Source organism: Oryzias latipes, chromosome 3 (assembly GCF_002234675.1).
Source record: "Oryzias latipes chromosome 3, ASM223467v1".
In the NCBI taxonomy this organism is placed as follows: domain Eukaryota; kingdom Metazoa; phylum Chordata; class Actinopteri; order Beloniformes; family Adrianichthyidae; genus Oryzias; species Oryzias latipes.
Window position 1 is genome coordinate 13,559,964 of NC_019861.2, and position 20,095 is coordinate 13,580,058.

At 40.7% G+C, this 20,095-nt stretch overlaps 1 protein-coding gene across 3 annotated transcripts; it reads right to left on the bottom strand.

Moving 5' to 3' along the window:
* Positions 1-3,316: 3,316 nt before the first annotated feature.
* On the bottom strand, positions 3,317-19,638 carry tmod3 (tropomodulin 3). Of its 3 annotated transcripts, none has more exons than XM_011488522.3 (11): positions 19,506-19,638; positions 14,955-15,148; positions 13,605-13,761; positions 7,792-7,914; positions 7,461-7,535; positions 7,258-7,388; positions 7,074-7,181; positions 6,719-6,862; positions 5,365-5,509; positions 5,199-5,230; positions 3,317-4,875 (listed from the first exon to the last, which is right to left on the bottom strand). In XM_011488522.3, exons 2-11 carry the CDS (start codon positions 15,078-15,080, stop codon positions 4,618-4,620), a joined length of 1,299 nt encoding a protein of 432 aa, XP_011486824.2. In that variant the 5' UTR covers positions 15,081-15,148; positions 19,506-19,638; the 3' UTR covers positions 3,317-4,617. The 3 variants fall into 3 exon arrangements, with proteins under 3 accessions (XP_011486824.2, XP_020568232.1, XP_004066959.1); XM_020712573.2 differs by having other exon boundaries at positions 19,502-19,638; XM_004066911.4 differs by lacking the exon at positions 5,199-5,230 and having other exon boundaries at positions 4,706-4,875; positions 19,502-19,636.
* Between the last annotated feature and the right edge of the window lie 457 nt (positions 19,639-20,095).

Below are 20,095 nucleotides of genomic sequence, written 5' to 3' on the forward strand. Positions count from 1 at the left end.
CGATGTTGAGTCCCCGATTCTCACCACTTGGGGCCTGTTGGTGAGAAAGTCTTTGATCCAGAGGCACAGGGAGGCAGGCAGACCCAGGTTGTGGAGCTTCAGTGTCAGCTTGTCCGGGATCACCGTGTTGAAGGCTGAACTGAAGTCCACAAATAACATCCTGACATAGGTGTCAGGATGCTCCAGGTGGGACAGGGTAGCATGCAGGGCTAGTGAGACTGCGTCCTCTGTCGATCGGTTCTCCCTGTAAGCGAACTGATGACTGTCCAGAGTAGCAGGGATGATGTCCTTGATGTGGTTCAGGATGATCCTCTCAAAGCACTTCATGATCACCGGTGTCAGAGCGACCGGCCGGTAATCATTGAGGCACGAGACGGATGATTTTTTTTGGCACCGGCACGATGATGGAGGACTTGAGGCACACGGGAACTGAGGTGAGCTGCAGGGACCAATTGAAGATGTCCAGGAGAACTCCAGCCAGCTGATGTGCGCACAGCTTCAGAACCCGACCTGACACCTTATCTGGTCCTGCGGCTTTGCTGGTGTCGATCCTCCTCAGAGTGGAGCTCACCTGATGTAGCTGCAGGACGAGAGGCTGGGACTGTTCCTCCAGCTGTAATAGAGGACCAGGGTCTCTGCTGCTGCCGGGCGTCTCGAAGCGTGCAAAGAAGGTGTTTAGAGTGTCAGGCAGGGTGGGGTCATGAGTGGTCTGCTGCATGCTGCTCCTGTGGTCTGTGATGGTTCTGATGCCTCTCCACATCTCCCGCGGGTTGTTATTAGCAAAGTGCTGTTCCACCCGTTGTCTGTGTCTGCGTTTGGCCTGGTTGATGCCCCTCCTCAGCTCTGTCCGGGCTCTGCTGTAGGCCAGCCTGTCACCTGACCTGTAGGCTGCATCCCGAGCTTTGAGCAGAGACTGCACTGTTCCATCAAACCATGGTTTCTGGTTTGGATAGACTTTGATGGACTTTGTGGGCAGAACAGCATCGGTGCAGAACTGCACATAGCTCAGGACGGATGTTGTGTAGGCCTCCAGGTCTGAGCCATCTTTAAACACCTCCCAGTCAGTGAGTTCAAAACAGTCCTGTAGTGCAGAAGAAGCCTCTTCGGTCCATGCCTGAACTGTTTTGATGGTTGGTTTGGTCCTGCAGATCAGAGGTCTGTATGTGGGGGTTAGCTCCACAGAGATGTGATCTGACATGCCCAGGTGAGGAGCTGCTGCAGCCTTGTATGCACCTGGGATGTTGCAGTAGACTTGATCCAGTGTGTTGTTGCATCTCCATCACTGAAAAAAAAAAGGTTTGTCTTTATTGGAATCAATCAACACTTGTACTGACAGGATGTAATTTATCAGAGGCCACCTCCAGAATTTGATGGTGGAGGGAATGGAACAGCCTGCAATTGTAAATTTAACTAACCCTTATTGTACTTTTCCTGATTATCAGGTGCACTTCAAATCTTGGAATGTTTTGCAAAAATAGAATATCTGCTTTATAATCTAACGCGGCTTCATTGTGGTTGTGTTTGATTGATTTTCTGTGATACACGGCCCACAAAAGTATGTCAGAAGGATTTAGTTCAACTTGTGATTCGCACTGTCCTTCAACTGTTTATGAATGAGTTGAATAAAGTTTGAGTTAGTTCATTTTGTTTTACTTTTCTACTTACTTACTTTTTACTTTAAAGTTAGTTTTTTGAATGAATACCAATTTATTTCTTTTTACCACCTGCAGTCTCCTTTTAGGTAAAGAGACTGCAGGTGGAAGGGAAGCTTTTGTACAGTTTCAATAGAAAAGATCCATCTCGCCTCCAAAAACTCTGGTCCGCTGTTGCCTCTACATGCAACTTATCCTTAAGCCTTTATTCTGAACCAGTAGCTATATTGCCCACCTTTCTTCTCTTCCAATCACATTCTTGCCTTTGCCTTTAAATTCTTAGAATTTTCTTTCTCCAGATTCCAGAGGGTTCCACTGCCTGCAGGACTTCATCGGCCCAGGGCCCAACTACCACAGAGTTATGAACTTTCTGCACTGAATTCTGAGATCTCTCCTCATGGAAATGGCCTTTATCAGCTGCAGTCGGCCACGTTTCCAATTGGCCGTTGTCCTCACACAGATGTTTAACTAAGCTAAACCTGGTGCACTACAAGCGGACAATAGAGACCACCCTAGTTCCCATCAGCATGACTTCTTCAACCAGAAAAATTCCAAATTCTGACCTCCAGTTGCAACTTAACGGATGATCAGGCTTGTTTACAATTTAATATTTTGAGCTAACAGTTTCATTTGAGTAATGGCAAAGGATTTTTTGTGTGTGCTGCGCATGGAATGCTAAGTCTAATCTCCCTTAAAGCTTCATCTTCCAATTGACAGATCCTCCCCCTGACTTAAATCTAAATATAGCCTTCTCTCTGAACGTTACAAACAAGCTGACTCTTTCTTCCTCCCATGCAGAGGCATGTTCAACATGTCACCATCTTGGAGTTCGTGTGCTGTCAGAGTAAAAGCAGATGAGTGATCCTCCCAGCCTCACCGGGTGACGTGCAGCTCGCTGCAACACTCTGGCACAGGAAGCAGAGACGGATGGAGTCAGCTCCATGACATCAACTCTCAGGCATGTTCAAACAAATCTGACAACTGGATCAGATTAAAGCCTGCATCTATGCTCCATTTATAGAGCTATTTGAAGTGCGGGACGTCCATTGGTGATGTAATGCTAACAGAGCTCATAAAACATCATCATTCCAAAGATGGAAAAATCAGGAATCAGGTTATCAGTCTGTTAAAAATTAAACGATTTAGCTGATCGCAGAACCTCCCCCCTCTGGTCTTATCATCTGGTTTTCATTTACTCTAAATGTGATGCACACAACAAGCCAGCCGGGTGGCTATCTAGCACTTTTGGGGTTTTGTTCCCTTCAAAAACACCATCCGATCTAAAAATATGTGAAGCCTCGCCTTTGTTTTGCATCAAATGCAAACTATAAAGCAAAGTAGGCTTTTCAAAGGCACACAGGACAAAGTGTTGGAAAAATTGATTTTTGGGCTTCAACGGAACAAATGCTGCACTTAAAAGGCAGAACGTGCAAAAGTTTTGTTTTTTGGTCACACTTTACGCATCACTGTATCTTTTTTTTTAGGGAAAATAATATATGAATTTAATAAAAAATGAAATTGTAACTTGTCCAGGATGCTTTGTAGTACTGTTATTAATAATGTAACAATAATGTGCTGAAATAACACATCTGCTCGAGGGGTTTCAATCAACAGAAAACCAACTAAAAAATAAAAAAAATAAATCAAATGACTGAAAACACGACTGCATTACGTAAAAACATTTATTGTAGAGAATGTCTTATATTCAGCAGTGCTTTTAACCAGTTTTGTGTCTTTATAATACAATGTCTTTGTGTGAACACCTGGGTTTTAGAACAAAAAACAGAATCTCAGCAGTGACTTATGAGGTTATGCAATACAGACTGTGTGTATCCATCTGTATGAGTACAGTTTTAAACTTGAGATGGTACTGTGCAGTTAAAAATACAATATATGAATTGCAGAACACAGACAAGCCCCACAAAGAAGCGGTTTCCGTTTGAACAGACTGTTCACAAGAAAATAAAAAAAGGAATGTAAGAAAACAAAAAAAAAAAGTTTTGAAGAAACAGCAGACACAACCACAGAAAAGTGCATTGTTATAAAACGTCCCAAGAACAAAATGCTGCAGATGTTTTGTTTTGGTCAAAGAAACATGGTGGAAAAGTCATGCCAACACATCGCGCCAAGAAACAATATATACAAGTTCAAGTATGGCCTGAATAAATCCGGTTTAGAAGCACATTTGTGTGAGCAAGAACCTGTAACTTGATGCAAACGGACAAAATCACCACGACGCCTCACTTTTACTAAGCTCTGGTGAAATATATCGAAGCGGTTGCTCCAGATTCAATCTAAGGATGACTAGATGACGTCTGCGTCTTCTAGGAATGAGCATTTGAGTTCCACAGAAACAGTGGAGGGCAAAGCGAAGACAGCTAGAGTGATCGGTTTTTGTTAAACATTGAACGCATTAGTCTTTGGCATAATTGAGCAAACAATGCTTTAACTGGAATTAACATCACCTTTTGCGTATTGCTTGATTAAAACCCATCAAGCTAGGCAAAAAAAAAAAAAGAATCAGAACCGTCCCAAACAAGATATTTAGAGCATTAAAATATGAATAATTACAGTATTTAATTTACACAAACCCAGGAGAAGGTTTTGAACTAACTTTAAGTCGCCTTGGTCACATCAACCTTCACTATCTCTGCTGCTATTAGCATTCTTCTGTCCTCAACACAACACCCTGCCTTCCACTTTCTGAAGATCCGATCAGAGACGGTGACAGTTTAGAATCAGCAGGTTTTAATTCAAGAATTTGACAGGAATCGGTAAAGCAAAATATACAGAGGGGAGGGCTTTAGTTGATTTTTGTTACTTGGTTATGATTAATTAGTTAGATAATAGGGTTGTATATATAAAAAAAGGAAAAAGCGAGTGGAATGTCAGAACATAATGTGAAGGCTCAAAAAAGAAGCAACGGGAATGGGAAGTACTAAAAAACCTAATAAGGTTTACATCTTCAAAGACATAAAAAAAAAACACAAAAAAACAAGTTTGAACATGTGAACAGGAGAGGGCGTTTTTTTTCCAGTTTGTTCCCCTTTTTCTCAGATGCATGTTCTTGCCCCGCACGTTTGGCACAAGAGTTTCCGCACAGTAAGGCGAGACGAGGATGCCGCCCGGAAGTATTCCACACGATGAGATGAAAAACTGAATCGGCTGGAAGAAGCGTTGGCCGTCCGCGCCTACGGGTCCTTCTCCAGTCGCCTCCTGCGGACTAGAGGGAGAAACAAAGTGGATGAAGGTGTGAGGCCCAAAAACAACAACGTTTAAAAACTAAACAGGAGATCTATAAGAAAGCATGCTTCTTAACCAGGAATCTTTCTTAATGCTTGTTAGTTATCCACAGAGAAGTGAGTCATCATGAGCAACAGTCAGCGTTTACAACCGCGTGCGTCAGCATGAACAGAAACCCAGAGGTGTGATGTCATCACCACGCAGTGCTCGATTTCAACCCGTTATTGCAGTGAATGCTTCATTCAAACACCGTGAGAGAGGTCATTGTTATCGCTGAAGCCTCGACACACCCATGCATCAGACCTGTGCTATCGCGGCTCTGACAGGGGGAGGGGCTAAAAGAGAGAGTAGAGGTCACTGCTGTCTTGTGGAAGAAACAGATGTTTCTTCCCCAATAAGAAGACTGCCCCAATATTCCAATGATTCCACAACACATGAAAATCCTTCTTTTTTGGCGCGTGAAACATACCTAAGTCATTGTTCTTGGTGATAGCTGCAGCCGCTCTGGAGCGAGGCCCTTGTTGAGTAAAATGGTAACCAAACTTCAATATGGTGTTGTTTTCTTCCAGCATCTTAGCGATCTCCATCTCTGCAGTGGTGCCCAGCTGCTGCCTCTGAAGTACACAGAAATCAACACATTGAAGTCATTTTCATCAAAAAAAAAAAAGATCTTTTCCAGATTTCAGTTTTCTAAACCGGAATCAAACGTACTCGGACCAAACAGCGGGGAAGAGATTCGTTTTGACACTTTTGAACAGAAAGGCTTCTTTTTAAATCCTGCAAATTAGCTTCACCTCTGTACCCCTTCACTGCAGAAGGTAAACAAAGCTGCATTTAATCCAGATTAGAAGTCACAAAGTGAGTTTAAAACGGTTTTGGAATGCAGAGTTCCCTGGTTTTTTGTTCTAAAAATCCCCTACGATAGGTGAAATCCACAAAGTAGGACTCCAGATGTTTGAAGGCTGTAAAACCCCTCACTGCACATTTTCTACACTTTTCTCAGTCAGACATGAACATTTTCACACTCTTTAGTTTAACCTCTCAAAGTTCAAACCTTTGTAGGAACCAAAGATCTGCTCATGAGCAAACATTTCTATGGATTTGGCCATAGTCTTCAGCCAAAGAGGAAGCAGAACAAAGTCCGTTGTTTAAAGAAAAAAAAAAGTATGCAAGACTGCACTGAAAATGAACCGCAAAACCAAAACCCGGATAAAGCGAGGAAACACTACATGTGGCCTAAAAACTGTGTTTGCTTCATTTCTGCATTGTCCCAATAGGTGAGGTGGGTGAATATGTGGTGGAAAATGAGCTGCTTGATTCGACTTTTAAACTTTGTGCAGGCCACACCCCCCCCCCCGTATAGAACAGAGGAGTGCTGTGTAGTAATGCAAACAGAATCTTTTAGGGAAATAAGCAGAAAATGGCAGCTAAACAAATACAAATATAAGAAGTAAAACAATCTTTTACCAAAAAGTTCACAACAGTTTTAAAGGTTTAACTAGTGACAGACAGACTTTATGGTCAATCAAACAGGCTGAAGTATGAATAAATACATATTCACGTTGAAGTTGTCCATTGTAAAAAGCATGATGTAAACATAAGGACACTTCCTTAAAACAAAATCTGTTTCTATCCCAGTGGAGCCGCCTCTTTTTCATGTTTTCTACAGGAAGCGCCTTGGTAACACTTCATAAATGACTGATTCCATCTGGAGTTGGAAGTTCCCATTCCACGCACACACAAGCCACAACAACCTACATCTGTGTGCGGATTTGGAGAGTTTTCAGCCCTCAGATGTGGATGAATTCGCATGTCGTACCCACCTGGTTGTCAATCTTGATTTCTGTGAGAGTGTCGTTGTCTCGCAACGCTTCGACTAAAGCCTGCACTCCGACGCCGGTGATGAAGTTTGACTCCAGGTTCAAACTTCTCAGCGACTTATTCTCTCGGAGCATGTCGCTAAAAGCCTGGGAGATGGAGGAAGGGAAGGACGAGAATACAAAAACAACAAGAGAGCGTAAATTCAGAGCTGCCATGTGTAAACAAAGCTATTAGGAGCCCCCTCCCTCCATCTGTGTTTTACTGTTGTTTTATCGTGTTGTACTGTGAAGCACTTTGTGATTTTTATCTGGAAAGGTGCTATACAAATAAAGTTTATTATTATTATTATTATCTCACCCCAGCAACGGGGTCATTACTGCGCGTTGCCGCCAGACTAAACTTCGTGACATGCGTGTTCTTCTCCATTGCTTTGGCAAAGTCTTTTAATGTAGGAATAGGAATGTTCTGCAAAAATCAAAGGACACAGCGATTAGTCAAGAGTGTAACAGTCATAGATGCACACAGGACGTCCCCGTTTCACCTTAATGTTGTTGAGGTTGACTTCTTTTAAGGAGCTGTCGTTGCTTTTTATCCTCTGGAGAGTTTCTTCCACGTTAGTGGGATTAGGAGGCTCGTCAAACACTGGGTTCATCTTCTCCCCTTTGATTACATCTGGAGAAAAAGCAGCAAAAGTTGGACTGCATGCCAACTTCTGAGCAGCGTTCAGTTCCTCATTCGACTCACTGTTGTGGCCCTCTGTAGCTCCAGTCCCGTCGTACGTCTTATTACTGGTGACCAGTGTGTGAACACCCAGGATCGCTGCAAAAGTTGTGCAGGAGGATTATTAAGTCATGACCAAAAGAATAAAATTTGAATGAGGTGGCAGAGGAGTGGTCTGACTTTTCCATCCGTCAACTCTCGTACCAACAGACTGAGCCCAGAGAAAGTCAGGGAGAATGGAGCTTTCTTTCCTGCTCCTGCCAAGTTCAGGATCCAAATTCCTTTTCAGTGAAACCCTCATGGAGAGTTCAGCTTCTGGAGGCCTTTTGACTACAAACTTTGCATTTATTTTTACCTGCTAGATCGCACAGCTCCGTGTCTGTGGCACTGGACAGAGCCTCCTCCAGCTCTGGATCCAGGTTTGTCACCTCCTCCTGACGGCTTTCCATTGGCTTTTCCTTAGGAACAAAAGCTTTGCCTGTAGAGAAAGGTTTTAAGAAACCTTCTTTAAAGCATCCATCAAGAGAGAATGTTGATGCATACAGAGAAGGCGTGATTCCTAAAGGCTGATCATATTAGGAGTTTCATGTTGCTGCATGAATCCCCTGCGTTCTCTTCCGGTGCCCAAGTCATCCCACAGTCATCAGACAACAGTTAGAGTGTAGAGGTCCACAAGCAAACAGGTCCATAAAACACAGTGACTGTCTGAACAAGAAGCTAAAAGAGTTTACATTATTTATATAGCACTAACATTTTATTTGCATCCAACATAAAATCTCACTCCGATCATTTTTTTTTATACGTTTTAAAAGCGTTTCCAGTACAGAGTAAGGCCAACACATATCCCATCATCCCTGTGTTTACACTCTCTCTCGCTAGCTTACAGCCCCTCACAACCTCAAGCTAACATTAGCAGTGCAACAAACATGGCCAGCAATATCGAAGCTGTACTGTTTTGAGCCGGATGCCGACTCAGATGAGGAAAACAAAGACGTGGATCTATTCTTCTGCAAGTGGATGAATCCGAATGGAGCGGAGCTCCATGTATTTTCCACGCTACAAATAACCTCTTTTTTCAAACAACATTTTTCAAAACAATGATTTGAATTAAAAATACTCAGAAATGCAATTCTGGGCTTCATTTTCTCAAAAGATGTCCTACATCGTGGGAAAAATGTCACAAGATCATGTTAAAAAAACACTCAAAACCCCATGTTCATTAAAGTGGGTCTTTAAAAAACCAAACAGAACAAAAACTTCAACCCGAGTCCCAACATTTATTCTAGCAATAATGCTTCAAAGGAGGAAGGGAGTGCTTAACAAATGTGTATAGAGAACAGTAGGTCTGTTGTGGCAATACACATTTATTTAAGATTTGCGGTTCAGTCAAGCTGAATGACGTCCAAGTATGACAGCTGGAGTTGTGCCCCAACAACCGATCTCTATGGAAGCGATTCTGTAGCATAATTAAAAATAAAAGTCAAAACCAGAAATGCTTTTTGATTTTCAAAATGAAGCTGCATTTCTTGACTCAAAATTAAAAAGAAAAAGCATTCCGTCAAAATACTTTTTCTTTTTCTTCTTCAACACCGCTTATTCTGTCACTTAATTAAAAGGATAAAGAAAATGGTATTTGACATTTCATTTTCAAAATGTTCTCTGGTAAATGTGTAGCAAAATTCATTTAGAAATGTCTAATTTGACAGTTAAAATGGATTAACAGAAATGCTTTTTAATGTTCAAAATGAAGCTCCATCAAATGACTCAAAATTAAAATGAAAAATCAATACTTCAAAAAGCTTTTTCCTTTTATACTTTAAAACCGCTTATTCTGTGTCATAATTAAAATGAAATGAAAATGCAAAGAGGGGATTGCATTTTCATTTTCACATCCACCCTGCAAAAACTATCGCATTCATCAATTCCACTTATCAATTCCACTTAGCATTTCCACTTAGCATTTCCACTTAGCATTTCCACTTAGCATTTCCACTTAGCATTTCCACTTAGCGTTTCCAGCGGGGAGGCGGGGCGATGACATCAGTGCTATCTCCGTGTGTCCGGCTGCTAAGAGACACATGCTAGGAGCAGTGCGGCCAGGCATGTAGCTCTGTGTTAGTGGCAGAGGAGAGGGCTTTATGATGGTTGTGAACTCCTGATGATTGCACACAGCTTCTCAGGCCTACATAGCAGCATTTCCGCCTTCTGCTGTCCTCCTTCGGACGCACCTCCCTGGGCTAGCTTTGTCTTCGGACCGGCAGTCGCCTCGGCCTTGCGAAACCCCGCGATCCCAAACTCTGGCTATGTACAATCATCAGGAGTTCACAACCATCACAAAGCCCTCTTCTCTGCCGCTAACACAAAGCTCCACTGCCCCTAATATGTGTCTGTTAGCAGCCGGACACACGGAGAAAGCACTGACGTCACCGCCCCGCCCATTTTCTTTATCCTTTTAATTAAGTGACAGAATAAGCACTGTTGAAGAAGAAAAAGAAAAAGCATTTTGACGGATTGCTTTTTCTTTTTAATTTTGAGTCAAGAAATGCAGCTTCATTTTGAAAATCAAAAAGCATTTCTGGTATAGACTTTTATTTTTAATTATGCTACAGAATCGCTTTCATAAATCTTATCCAAGAAACGGAAAGTCCAAAGGAAGCAGCTGAACAATGACTGGGGTCTAATCTAAAAGGAACTGCTGATCCAACAAGCTGTTCCAGATGACAGAGAGATCAGTCCAGTATATGCCCTTCTACACAGCCCCCACATTCCCTCTGTCCTAATTCAAACCAGTCAAACAGTTGAAACTGGTCCCATGGTGGGGGCTCTGGCCCTTCCTGAAACCAGCAAACAGTAAATACAGTCATTAGGCAGCTTTCAGAGCCAGCCCCTCTGGAGTGACATTTAACTCAGGATGTAGGGAAGCAGAGGGACACAAAGCTAGAGCCCCGAGAGTCTGGCCTTCTGCAGAGGTCCACAGGAAGACACTATTTATGATTAACCTTAAAATGACAACATTCAAGACCCACTCCAATGAAAATGGTGCTTTTAGTGGTTTTAACTTGTTCTTTGTTCTCACAACAGAGGACAAATGTAAAAAAACTAAACTAAAATTGGACTTCTGAGTATTCCTTTAGTCAAATCATTGTGAATTAGGAGCAGACGTTGGAAGAGGCTTGGAGGTGTGATGGAGAAGCTTCAGCCACAAGCTCCCTGCTCTGATCCATTGTGATGCATCCATTTCTAGACGACTATTAACCATGTACACCTTCATTTTCCTCATCTGAGCTGGCATCTGGCTCAAAACTGTCCAGCTGGATGGATTTTTGTAATGTTACAGTTGGGGGTTTGAGGGACTGTAAGCTAGCGGGAGAGAGCGAACAAAGCGATGATGGGAAACGAGGCCAGGCTTACTCCACGCCAACAGTCTCTGAGACAACTCAAAGTTGAATTTCAATTGAACTACTGCCGCTCTACAAAATCGATAAAGGGAACACTTTTAAAATAAATCAAAAGACGACTTGACTGGGAAGAAAAGGGATTCTCCACAAAAACAGATTTTGAGGAACAATCAACTTTTCCTCCGAAAAAACTTGAAAAGGTTGGTTTGATTTTTAGATTATTAGAAATAATAATTAAAAAAAAAACTTTCAACACAGAAACAGAAATGCATATATTGCTGTGAGATAGCATCAACAACAACAGGTGCCTCCCCCATGTAAAAAAGGAGATGTTTCTGCTTGAGAGCCTTGTGCGGGCGTTGGCCCTTTCAGCTTCTGCCTCAGTAAACTTCCATGTGTTCAGTTTCAGGTTAGGAACTACTCCTTTTGTTCATTTACCGTCTTAAAATGCAGCCATCAAATCGACTTCAAAGACACAAACAGAGACCTGGCTGTTACCAATCCCCCACCACTGTGGCCTTTTCCCCTCCCATACTCATGTCCAATCGGGAGGACTTGGAAATGCCGATGTCGACTATGGAAAATTTTATCAGCAAGTATATTCCCACTGCAGCAGTTGCTGTGACGTTGGCGCATTTCATGTTTTCCGCTGACGCGTCCATTAAATGAAAGTACGAGCACAAACATTCGAGGCTACCGAATTAATCAGCAGGAGGGGTGCAGCATAACAAGTGGAAGTGAAACAACTACATTCCACAGACCCACTGAAATCCATCATGCTGCTCCTTTGAGGGAAGAAAGGAAAACATCCAGCACACACACACACACACCCCCCCCACACACACACACACCCACACCCCCACACACACACACCCTGCATCATTTCTAACGTCGCAGTTCAACAACAGACATCAGTTTTATTTATATGTTCTCTCCAGTGAGGGAGTAAGTCTAGAATCCCTAGAGATCCAAAAGAAAAATTCCTTCCTCTGTAAAAAGGAAGTACTCCAAAGTGTTCCAGCATGTTTAATCACTTCTCTTGCTCTTTTTTTCTTAAGAAAAAAGCACTAACTGATAATTTCTAAGAGTATCACACAATATTTAAAAAAATAAATGCTGGCAACACCAATAACAGAGAGCATAAGAGTTTCATCAACCCTAAACAAGCTTTAAAGAAAATTACAGAAATCAATTCTGCTATATTTAAAGCAGTAAAGCAACCAGGCTCTCACAAATCCAGTTAAAACTCTCAGAAAGGATGATTCCTTGCAAAACGAGGATTTCTCGAAAGCATTTGTAGCTCACTCTCAGCATAAAATAAAACATCTGTCATCACGTAGCTTCACTCTTTATCAACCCAACAGATTATGTTGAAATTATGTTGATTTGAATAATTAGTACACCAATTTCTATTTTCATTATTTACAGACATGCATTGTCATGTCATTCACACAATTTGACTATTTTTTAGCCACAAATTTAAACTTTTTTGACAAGTTTAAACTATTTTATTGGTCATGAATTATTATTTTCTTACGGTTTAAACGTAAGAACAAATTATGGCCGTTCACAGATTTTAACTACTTTATGACCAAAAACTACTATTTTGTTTGCCCTTTTTAACCATCACATGGCTATAAGTTGTTATTTTTTTGTGTACTATGTTATCAGACGGGCTCCATTCATTGGTGCATTAAAAAATGCTGACAGAAAGACAGTAGTCTGGAAGTTAAAGATGATCAAACAGCAGTACAATATACTTTTTAAATATTTCATCCCTCATTTAAGTACATATTTTAAAAGATGAACAATCATTGTGAAAATCAAAATAAACACCAAAGACTACAGCAGCTTTCTCAACCAAAGGACCCAAGTTCAGATTGAGAAATTTAGGACACTCAGACAGTTAAACTGTATACAAAAGACTGATCACTAAAATACAGCTTTAAAACAATCAAATCTTGATAGTACTATCAACCTAACAGATTCATTTACAGTCCTAATAAAGGCTGATGATGCTCACGAGTAAACACCCCGTCTGCCTCCCTCATGGGGCATGTAGGGCTAATATGCAACAACAGTCTGTCATGAGGGGAAGGTCCAGAAAACACATCAACGTGGGAATGTCAGAAGATTCCTTAGGTTACCCCACCCAAACATAATCTCTTGCTGCGTCAATACATACTTTAGCCTGATACATAGGTTAAAGTAAAAAAAAAAAAAACGATACAAAAATGTAAAAATTGAAGTAAAAATAAAATGAAATGTAAGGTGTGAATCTGTATCTAAAAATGCAGCATGAGGAGAAGATCTAGCTGTGTGACTGTGGGGGTCCAACATTAAACCTGACTCCCTTATGTAAGAAGAGAACCTTGAAGACGGCGAGCTTCCATCCATTTCCTCTAATTATAATTACATTAGGTGACTAACTGATTTAAAAGTATTTTTTTTTAAAACATTATATATACACAGAATGTGCATTCAGATGACAAAAAGACGAGAGTTGCTTTTTTTAGATTTAAAGGTAAACCAAAAAAAAGCTTGAAAATAAAGATAGTGTACAGCATGCATGAGTGTGAGCAGAGACATCAGATCGATCAATACTGACGCATATTCACTTCTGCTTTTCTTTTGGTGCTTTTTTTAGGAATTACTAGACAACTTTCCAACAATGCTATTTCAAATTCTCTTTTCATCATCAGATTTGATCTTTCTTTAACATAAGAACAACTAAATGTAAGCTGGTAAGAACAATAGTGGACCTAGATACCTTTTCTCTCTCCAGTGAAGGGCACTATGTCATCTCTGTCTTTGTGCTCCATGGCTTCTTTCTCCAGGTATTTGAGAAGGCGGTCCCGATCATATGGTCCTGTAGTGCTTTTAGTCGTCTGGTCTTTTTGGCGTAAACCGGCTGGTAGCAGAGCATTCTGAGAAAAACAAAAACACAAAAGTAAACGACAACTTCAAATCTTCAGTTCTGTTTAAGTGTAAGCAAAAATGAACATCACTTCTATGGTTTAAATCTGATTGAGATGCATCTTCTGCCATCTTTATCTAAAATCTAACACTTTGAACAGGATATCTCCCCAAAACAATCACTATACCAACCAGTTTAACGTGTTTCAAGACTTGAACAGGAAATTCTTCCTTCTGTAAACTTTGTGACGGTAAACAAATGAGAGTGGAAGCTTGGATTTGTTGACCCAACCTGCCATCGTCCAATACGGACGCAGTTTTTCAATCCCTGATCCTCAAGGTCAGCCTCCTGTATATTCTCTCACTATTCCTGGACTTGCCTTTACTGAAAACCTGGGTCAGATTAGTTTTAGTCTAGAAAAGTCCAGTCTTTTAAATGAATAGCCTCATTTGAATCAATACTTTCTAGCTTCTCAGTAATGGCAGCAACACGGTTAAAAATATGCAAGATTCAGCTGATTTAACAGCCACGTCAAAGTTTTTGGAATGGGGGTTTGAAGAAACCAAAAACCGACGTGACATTATAAGCTACGTTCAAACCGCCCTCAGCAACGCGCGTTCAAGCGACCACTTTCAATAAAAAGTCTGATTGTTATCTCAGATCAGTCTGAGATGTCAACACCCATAATAGCGTCTTTCGGGTTTCTGCTTTCAATACATAAGCATTCACACGCCGCTACGCAGTTTTCTACAACCGTTTAAGGCTCTACATAAAAAACATGCAGCCACTGAACACGCTTAAAAGTTAAACTAGTTGAACTTTGACCAATCGGAGACTCAGATTTGGTAGTGATGTATGGATGCCGTTCTTTTTAATTCACAGAAGTGCCAAAAGATTGAAAATTGATCATGGATGAGAAATGAATAATTGCTGTTTCTGTGCCCACCTGGAAGTCTTTGACACCAAGTTTTTCATGTGTCACAATAGAGCTGTGAAAGAAACCCTGGAGAAAAGTTCACCAGATTTGCACCTCTGACATTTCACACCAAGCCTCTTCCAACTGTGGGCATCTACCCAAGTATTGGGTAGCAACAGTTCAGTGTGAATGCCATATTAGAGCATTCTTTAACGCACATCACATGCCTGTTGTAATGTGTGTAATGGATCATGCAGACTCCTTAGTGGGAGTCACTGAAGCCTCACCTCAGGGTCCATCTCCTCCAGTGCGTTTTCCAGCTGTTTGAGCTCCTCCGCCGACAAGTTGTTGAGGATTTCATCTTCATCTAGATCCTTGTACTTGCCGAGATCCTTCTTATAAGATAACGCCATGATGGCCTTGAATTGCTAAGAAACGCCAAACGGGGCCACGCGGTTCTTGCTCCAGGACAGTGAGCAGCCTGAGGGAAAAAAAAATAGAAATAAGAAAACACACAAGTTCTTTGTGAGTGACGGAATAAAAAATTCCTGAAAACAACAGCAACAGACTATGGAGAAGCGGGATACACATTGTTCATCCCCTCCCTCTGAAACAATAAGCACAGCTGGATTTAATAACAGCCCTGCAATGATGCAACCCATCCAAGCTGCTGGAACAGAGGGAGAGCTTTCTCAGGACTCAACATAGCTCCCATAAGATTTACAAGACAGACAGAACTGACATGTACGTTTTACAACAGATTCTGCATCAGAGAAGAAACAGGACAGGGATTTAAACTCAACAAATGCAAGTGTACTTAAATATAAAATGTATTTCGAATACAGTTTAGATTAAAGCCTGAATCTCTAGCCTCTCAAACAGAGTTTAAGCCTTTACTCGACCACGGTCCACTGACAAAATGACCTCATCTTTTCCAGCTTCCCCACTGTAACCGTAAAACCACACATGAACACAAATACAGCAGGAGAGGAGAAGAAAAACAAAGTTTATGTGTATAATTAGGACATTAATGTTCCTTTTTTCCACAGCAGAGAACTGTCAGATGATCCCGGAGCTCCTCATGTTTGGCTTCTTGTCCTCACAATCCAAGCTCTGTTCTGGGCTAATGCTTCAGTGCTCCCTTTGCATCAGTCTGCTGCACGCGCTGACACATAAAATGATAACAGGAGGGGCATCTGCAGGTTTGACTGCCAGCAGATGGAGCCCCGCTCAAATGTCACTGATGACTTTAATGAAAGCGTATGAATACGTTGACATTTGATGGCACCAACTGTACATGGGACTACGGTTTTATGATGCTGCACTTACAACGGATCAATCTGTAAATCTATGTTATAAATATTGATTGTTGGTGTTGCAAATAAAATGGGAAAAAACTAAAAACGCTACAAAGAAAATGAAGTAATAAATATAATGTTTCAAAAGGATTTTAAATTTGGGATATACATGCACTTGTGTTGGGACTCGCAGTCTACTCCAATCAGAATCTGAGGTACAATCTTAGCTAAACCTGAACAATTTGAGGAAATCCATAAAGCCAATGAATGGCAGAAATATTTGATCTTGTACAAGTCAGTGATATATCCTAGAGAAGAACTAAAGAAACAACAGTACCAATTGATTTCTTTCATTTAATGTAAAATCCCACTCCAAAGAAAATGACGTTTTTGGTGTTTAAACATGCTCTTGTGGCAGTTTTCTCATGATGGAGGACATAAGAAAATAAAGAAAATTGAAATTAAAATTGCATTTCTGAGTATTTTTGTATTCAAATTGTTGCGAATCAGGAGCAGACGCAAAAATGAAGCTTGTAAGTGTGACATACAAGTAACTTCGGCAAGCAACAAGCTCTCCATTCTGATGTATCCATTTGGAGACAACTACATCCATGTTCGTCTTTGTTTTCCACGTCTAAGCTGGCAGGTGGTTTGAAACTGTAGACCTGGACAACTCAGACATTACTCGAAATTTTTTTGGACCTCTTATGTTAAGTTGGGGGTGTGAGAGGCTGTAAGTCAACGGGAGAGAGAGTAAACATATGGATGACAGGAAGTGGAGGTGGGCTTACTCCACACCAATGGTCTCAACCACATCTCTGAAGCAAATTTCTGATAATGCAGAGACTGTGTCCTAGAAAATGACAGTTTTTTTTAGCTAAAAAACAGCATAATTATAAATAAAAGACCACTGGAAACGCTTTTACAATAGATCAAAAGATGACCGAGTAGGACTATAGTAAGTAGATGCAAGCCTATAAATTCAGTTTTTTAATAACCTGCATCTGCCAGCAAAAAAAAAAAAAAATCACATGCAAGGATCAACTAACTGTTCTTTCTAGAGGGGATGTTATTGCCTTTATTATCTAGTGTAAAATGTCCAGAGGGATGGAAAATATGTTTTTAAGTGTTTACCACCCCTGGAGTCTCCATAATCCAAACATAATACTAAAATTAATGTCAGGAAAACAAAGTAAGAAGTTGCATGCTAAACACACAACACAACAAGAGTTACTGATCACAGCATTTTAGCCTCCAGCTTTCTCCGGTGTTATATTTCACTGGCATTTCATTGACCACATTAAATAAATAATGCATTTCCCTGTACTTTGACAGGGGTAATGGAGCATGCAGACTGAAATGCTCGTGGTAAAGGGTGGGCTCAGGCCCAGGTGGAGACACACAGACCAGTCTGATGGCTTCCTTTCTCCTTCAACACTCTACTAATCCTTGAAGACAACAGATGGCTCAAAGTCAGTAATACTGTGTGTAGTGGACACCCACCTCGAGTCTGCCCTTATTTACCTGTGAACTACTACTACTAATAATAATATTAATGAATTGGATTAATCTGCGCTTTTCCAGATGCTCAAAGTGCTCACAGTGTGTCGATTATTCATCACTCCTCATTCATTGTTAGTGATGGTAACTTACTGATGCTGCCACAGCTGACAGAGGCGTGGCTGCCAATATGTGCCTACTCTGACCATCAGCGAGACATTGATTCGCACTCGTACACCAGTGGAGCAACACTGGAGGCAGAGATGGTGAAGTGTCTTGCCCAAGGAGGACACAACAGTAGACTGGGGGAGCGGGGAGCGAACCGCCAAATCTTCAATCGTTGGCCAACCTACTGAGCCACTGCAGGAAAACATTCCCATCTTTCCAATAGTAATGGCTTTTAAAACCATAAGAGATATTTCACTTATTGCATAAACAAATGTTTTCCTTTTTCGCAAATGATTTGATCCATGACAACCACTCACGGTATGAAATTGTGAAAATAGTACCTAGTAGCTAGAGGATATTACAAGAAATGGTGTGTGAATAAAATTAGATAACAGAACAACACGCAGAAAACACAAAAAAAAAGACTGACCCAGCTAAGTCCCATGGGGAAAGACTGCAGTTCCTCCTCCCATCGACTCCGTTTTACAGTGCAAATTGGGTTTTAGCTCTTCAGTTTGATTCATTAGTGTGATCAAAATGATGGAAAACAGATGGAGCAAAGAACCCAGAGTGGGAAAATGCTTAATGTTCTGATTCTGAGAACAGAGATTCAGAAACAGCTGGTCAGTAGCTACCAAACAAATAAACTGTTGTTCAGCTGAAGCCAGAGTCATCCGGGAAGATGAGTTGTTTTTCAACAATCATGTGGGATTCATTTGAGTCTAAGCTGCCACTTTAAACGAACAAATCACATAAATATATAATGACGATTAATTGAAATGACTCATAGCACAAAAATTAAACCAGATTTAGATTTCAGTCGTACTTTTACATCTCGTCACAGCTAAAAGTTTGTTTGCTTTTGTGGCTCACAGCCAGGTTTCAGCTATATGTGTAAAAATACCAGTTTATCAGCAACACTACTGAGGAAACAGGTATCGTGAGCAGGGCGAGGACTAATGTAATATCAGGAGCACAACAGTTTCAAACACATGTTTTTCAAGTTCTGCAAATGCCTCCTGTCAAATCTAAGGAGAAATGCTTAGCTCCAAGTAAAAAAAACAAAAAGAAAAACGTGTCTTGAGACATTGACCACACCCTTCGTTTACTAAGAGGCCTGCTGGCTAAACCGCCTCTTCAGATGACGGCTTCTGTTCTTTCACATGATGAGTGTCACTACTTCTCTCTTCCACAGATGCACTGATCCTTGTACTTTAAAAACAATCTGTTGTTTAAACCACTAAATGAGCGAGCCATCCCATTTAAAGTAAATCCCTCCAGGTTCAGGATGACAAAATAGTGTTAAAATTAATTTTTTTTTAAAAAAGGCAGCATTTCTCTACTTAGTTAGTAGTTCTCTAATAGTGCCTGGCTTACACACACAGGGATGGGCACAATGTTTGATCAACTCCACTCCTAACGTGCATAGCTATAGTCTGACGTACTAGTAACAAGCAATGAAACTAGTGGTCAAAATACACGAAAAACGACTAAAACATTATGCAAATAAGAATACTGCTAGGAAGATTTCATACATTACAGCAATGGCAACTTTCGATCTTACAGAGCAAGCTATCGAGTCATGCGTTAGCTAACTTTTTTCTTGTTATTCATGTCACCTCGTATTAAAGACGCCTACAAAAACGTCCACAAATAACTATTTTTTTAAAAGTAAATACGAGGCGAAGGTGCGGTGGTGTCAGTACTTTACGCAAGATTTGTTGAATCCACCGAAGCGTGAGACTGAGAGATGTGGCGGCTAACGCTAAAGCTTCAAGCCACTAGCTGTAGCTAGACAAGCTAACCAGGAAAAGCGCCAAAGCTTAAAACAAATACGAATTGCCACAAGACTCAATTCACGTACTTACTTCCTTAAGACGGTGCAGTATGTCTTAACCTGACGTTAACGAAACAGTAGATGACCCCGACACACACTGTTCCTGCTAGTGAGAGCGGAGACAGTTGTTCGGCTTCAGCCCAGCCAAGGGCGGAATCACAGGAAAAAGGAACAGCATATTTCTGATTGACGTGTGACTGAACCAATCAGCAAACAGTATTCGAAGCAAGACCCAATAGCATCCTTGACCCGCCTCATCTTCAAGAAAACGATATGATTTTTTTTATTGAACTTCAAACACACACATAGCTACAAAAGAAAGAAAGAATAAAATACAAATAAATAAATAAATAAATAAATAAATAAATAAATAAATAAATAAATAAAATTAAAATAAAATTAAAATTACAATTGTAGGTTACACTACTAGGGATTTTCATACAACCTGTGATCTTGAATGAACATAGACAGTTTTATTGCATTTTTTTTAAATTAATTTCAGAGATTTAAAATATAAACTGATCTCTTTATAAAATGTATTGAATAATGGTTTGGTGTTTGAAAATCTGCTCTTATGAATAAAGAATTTCCCAGATATTAATAAAGTATTGAATGTCAAATCAAA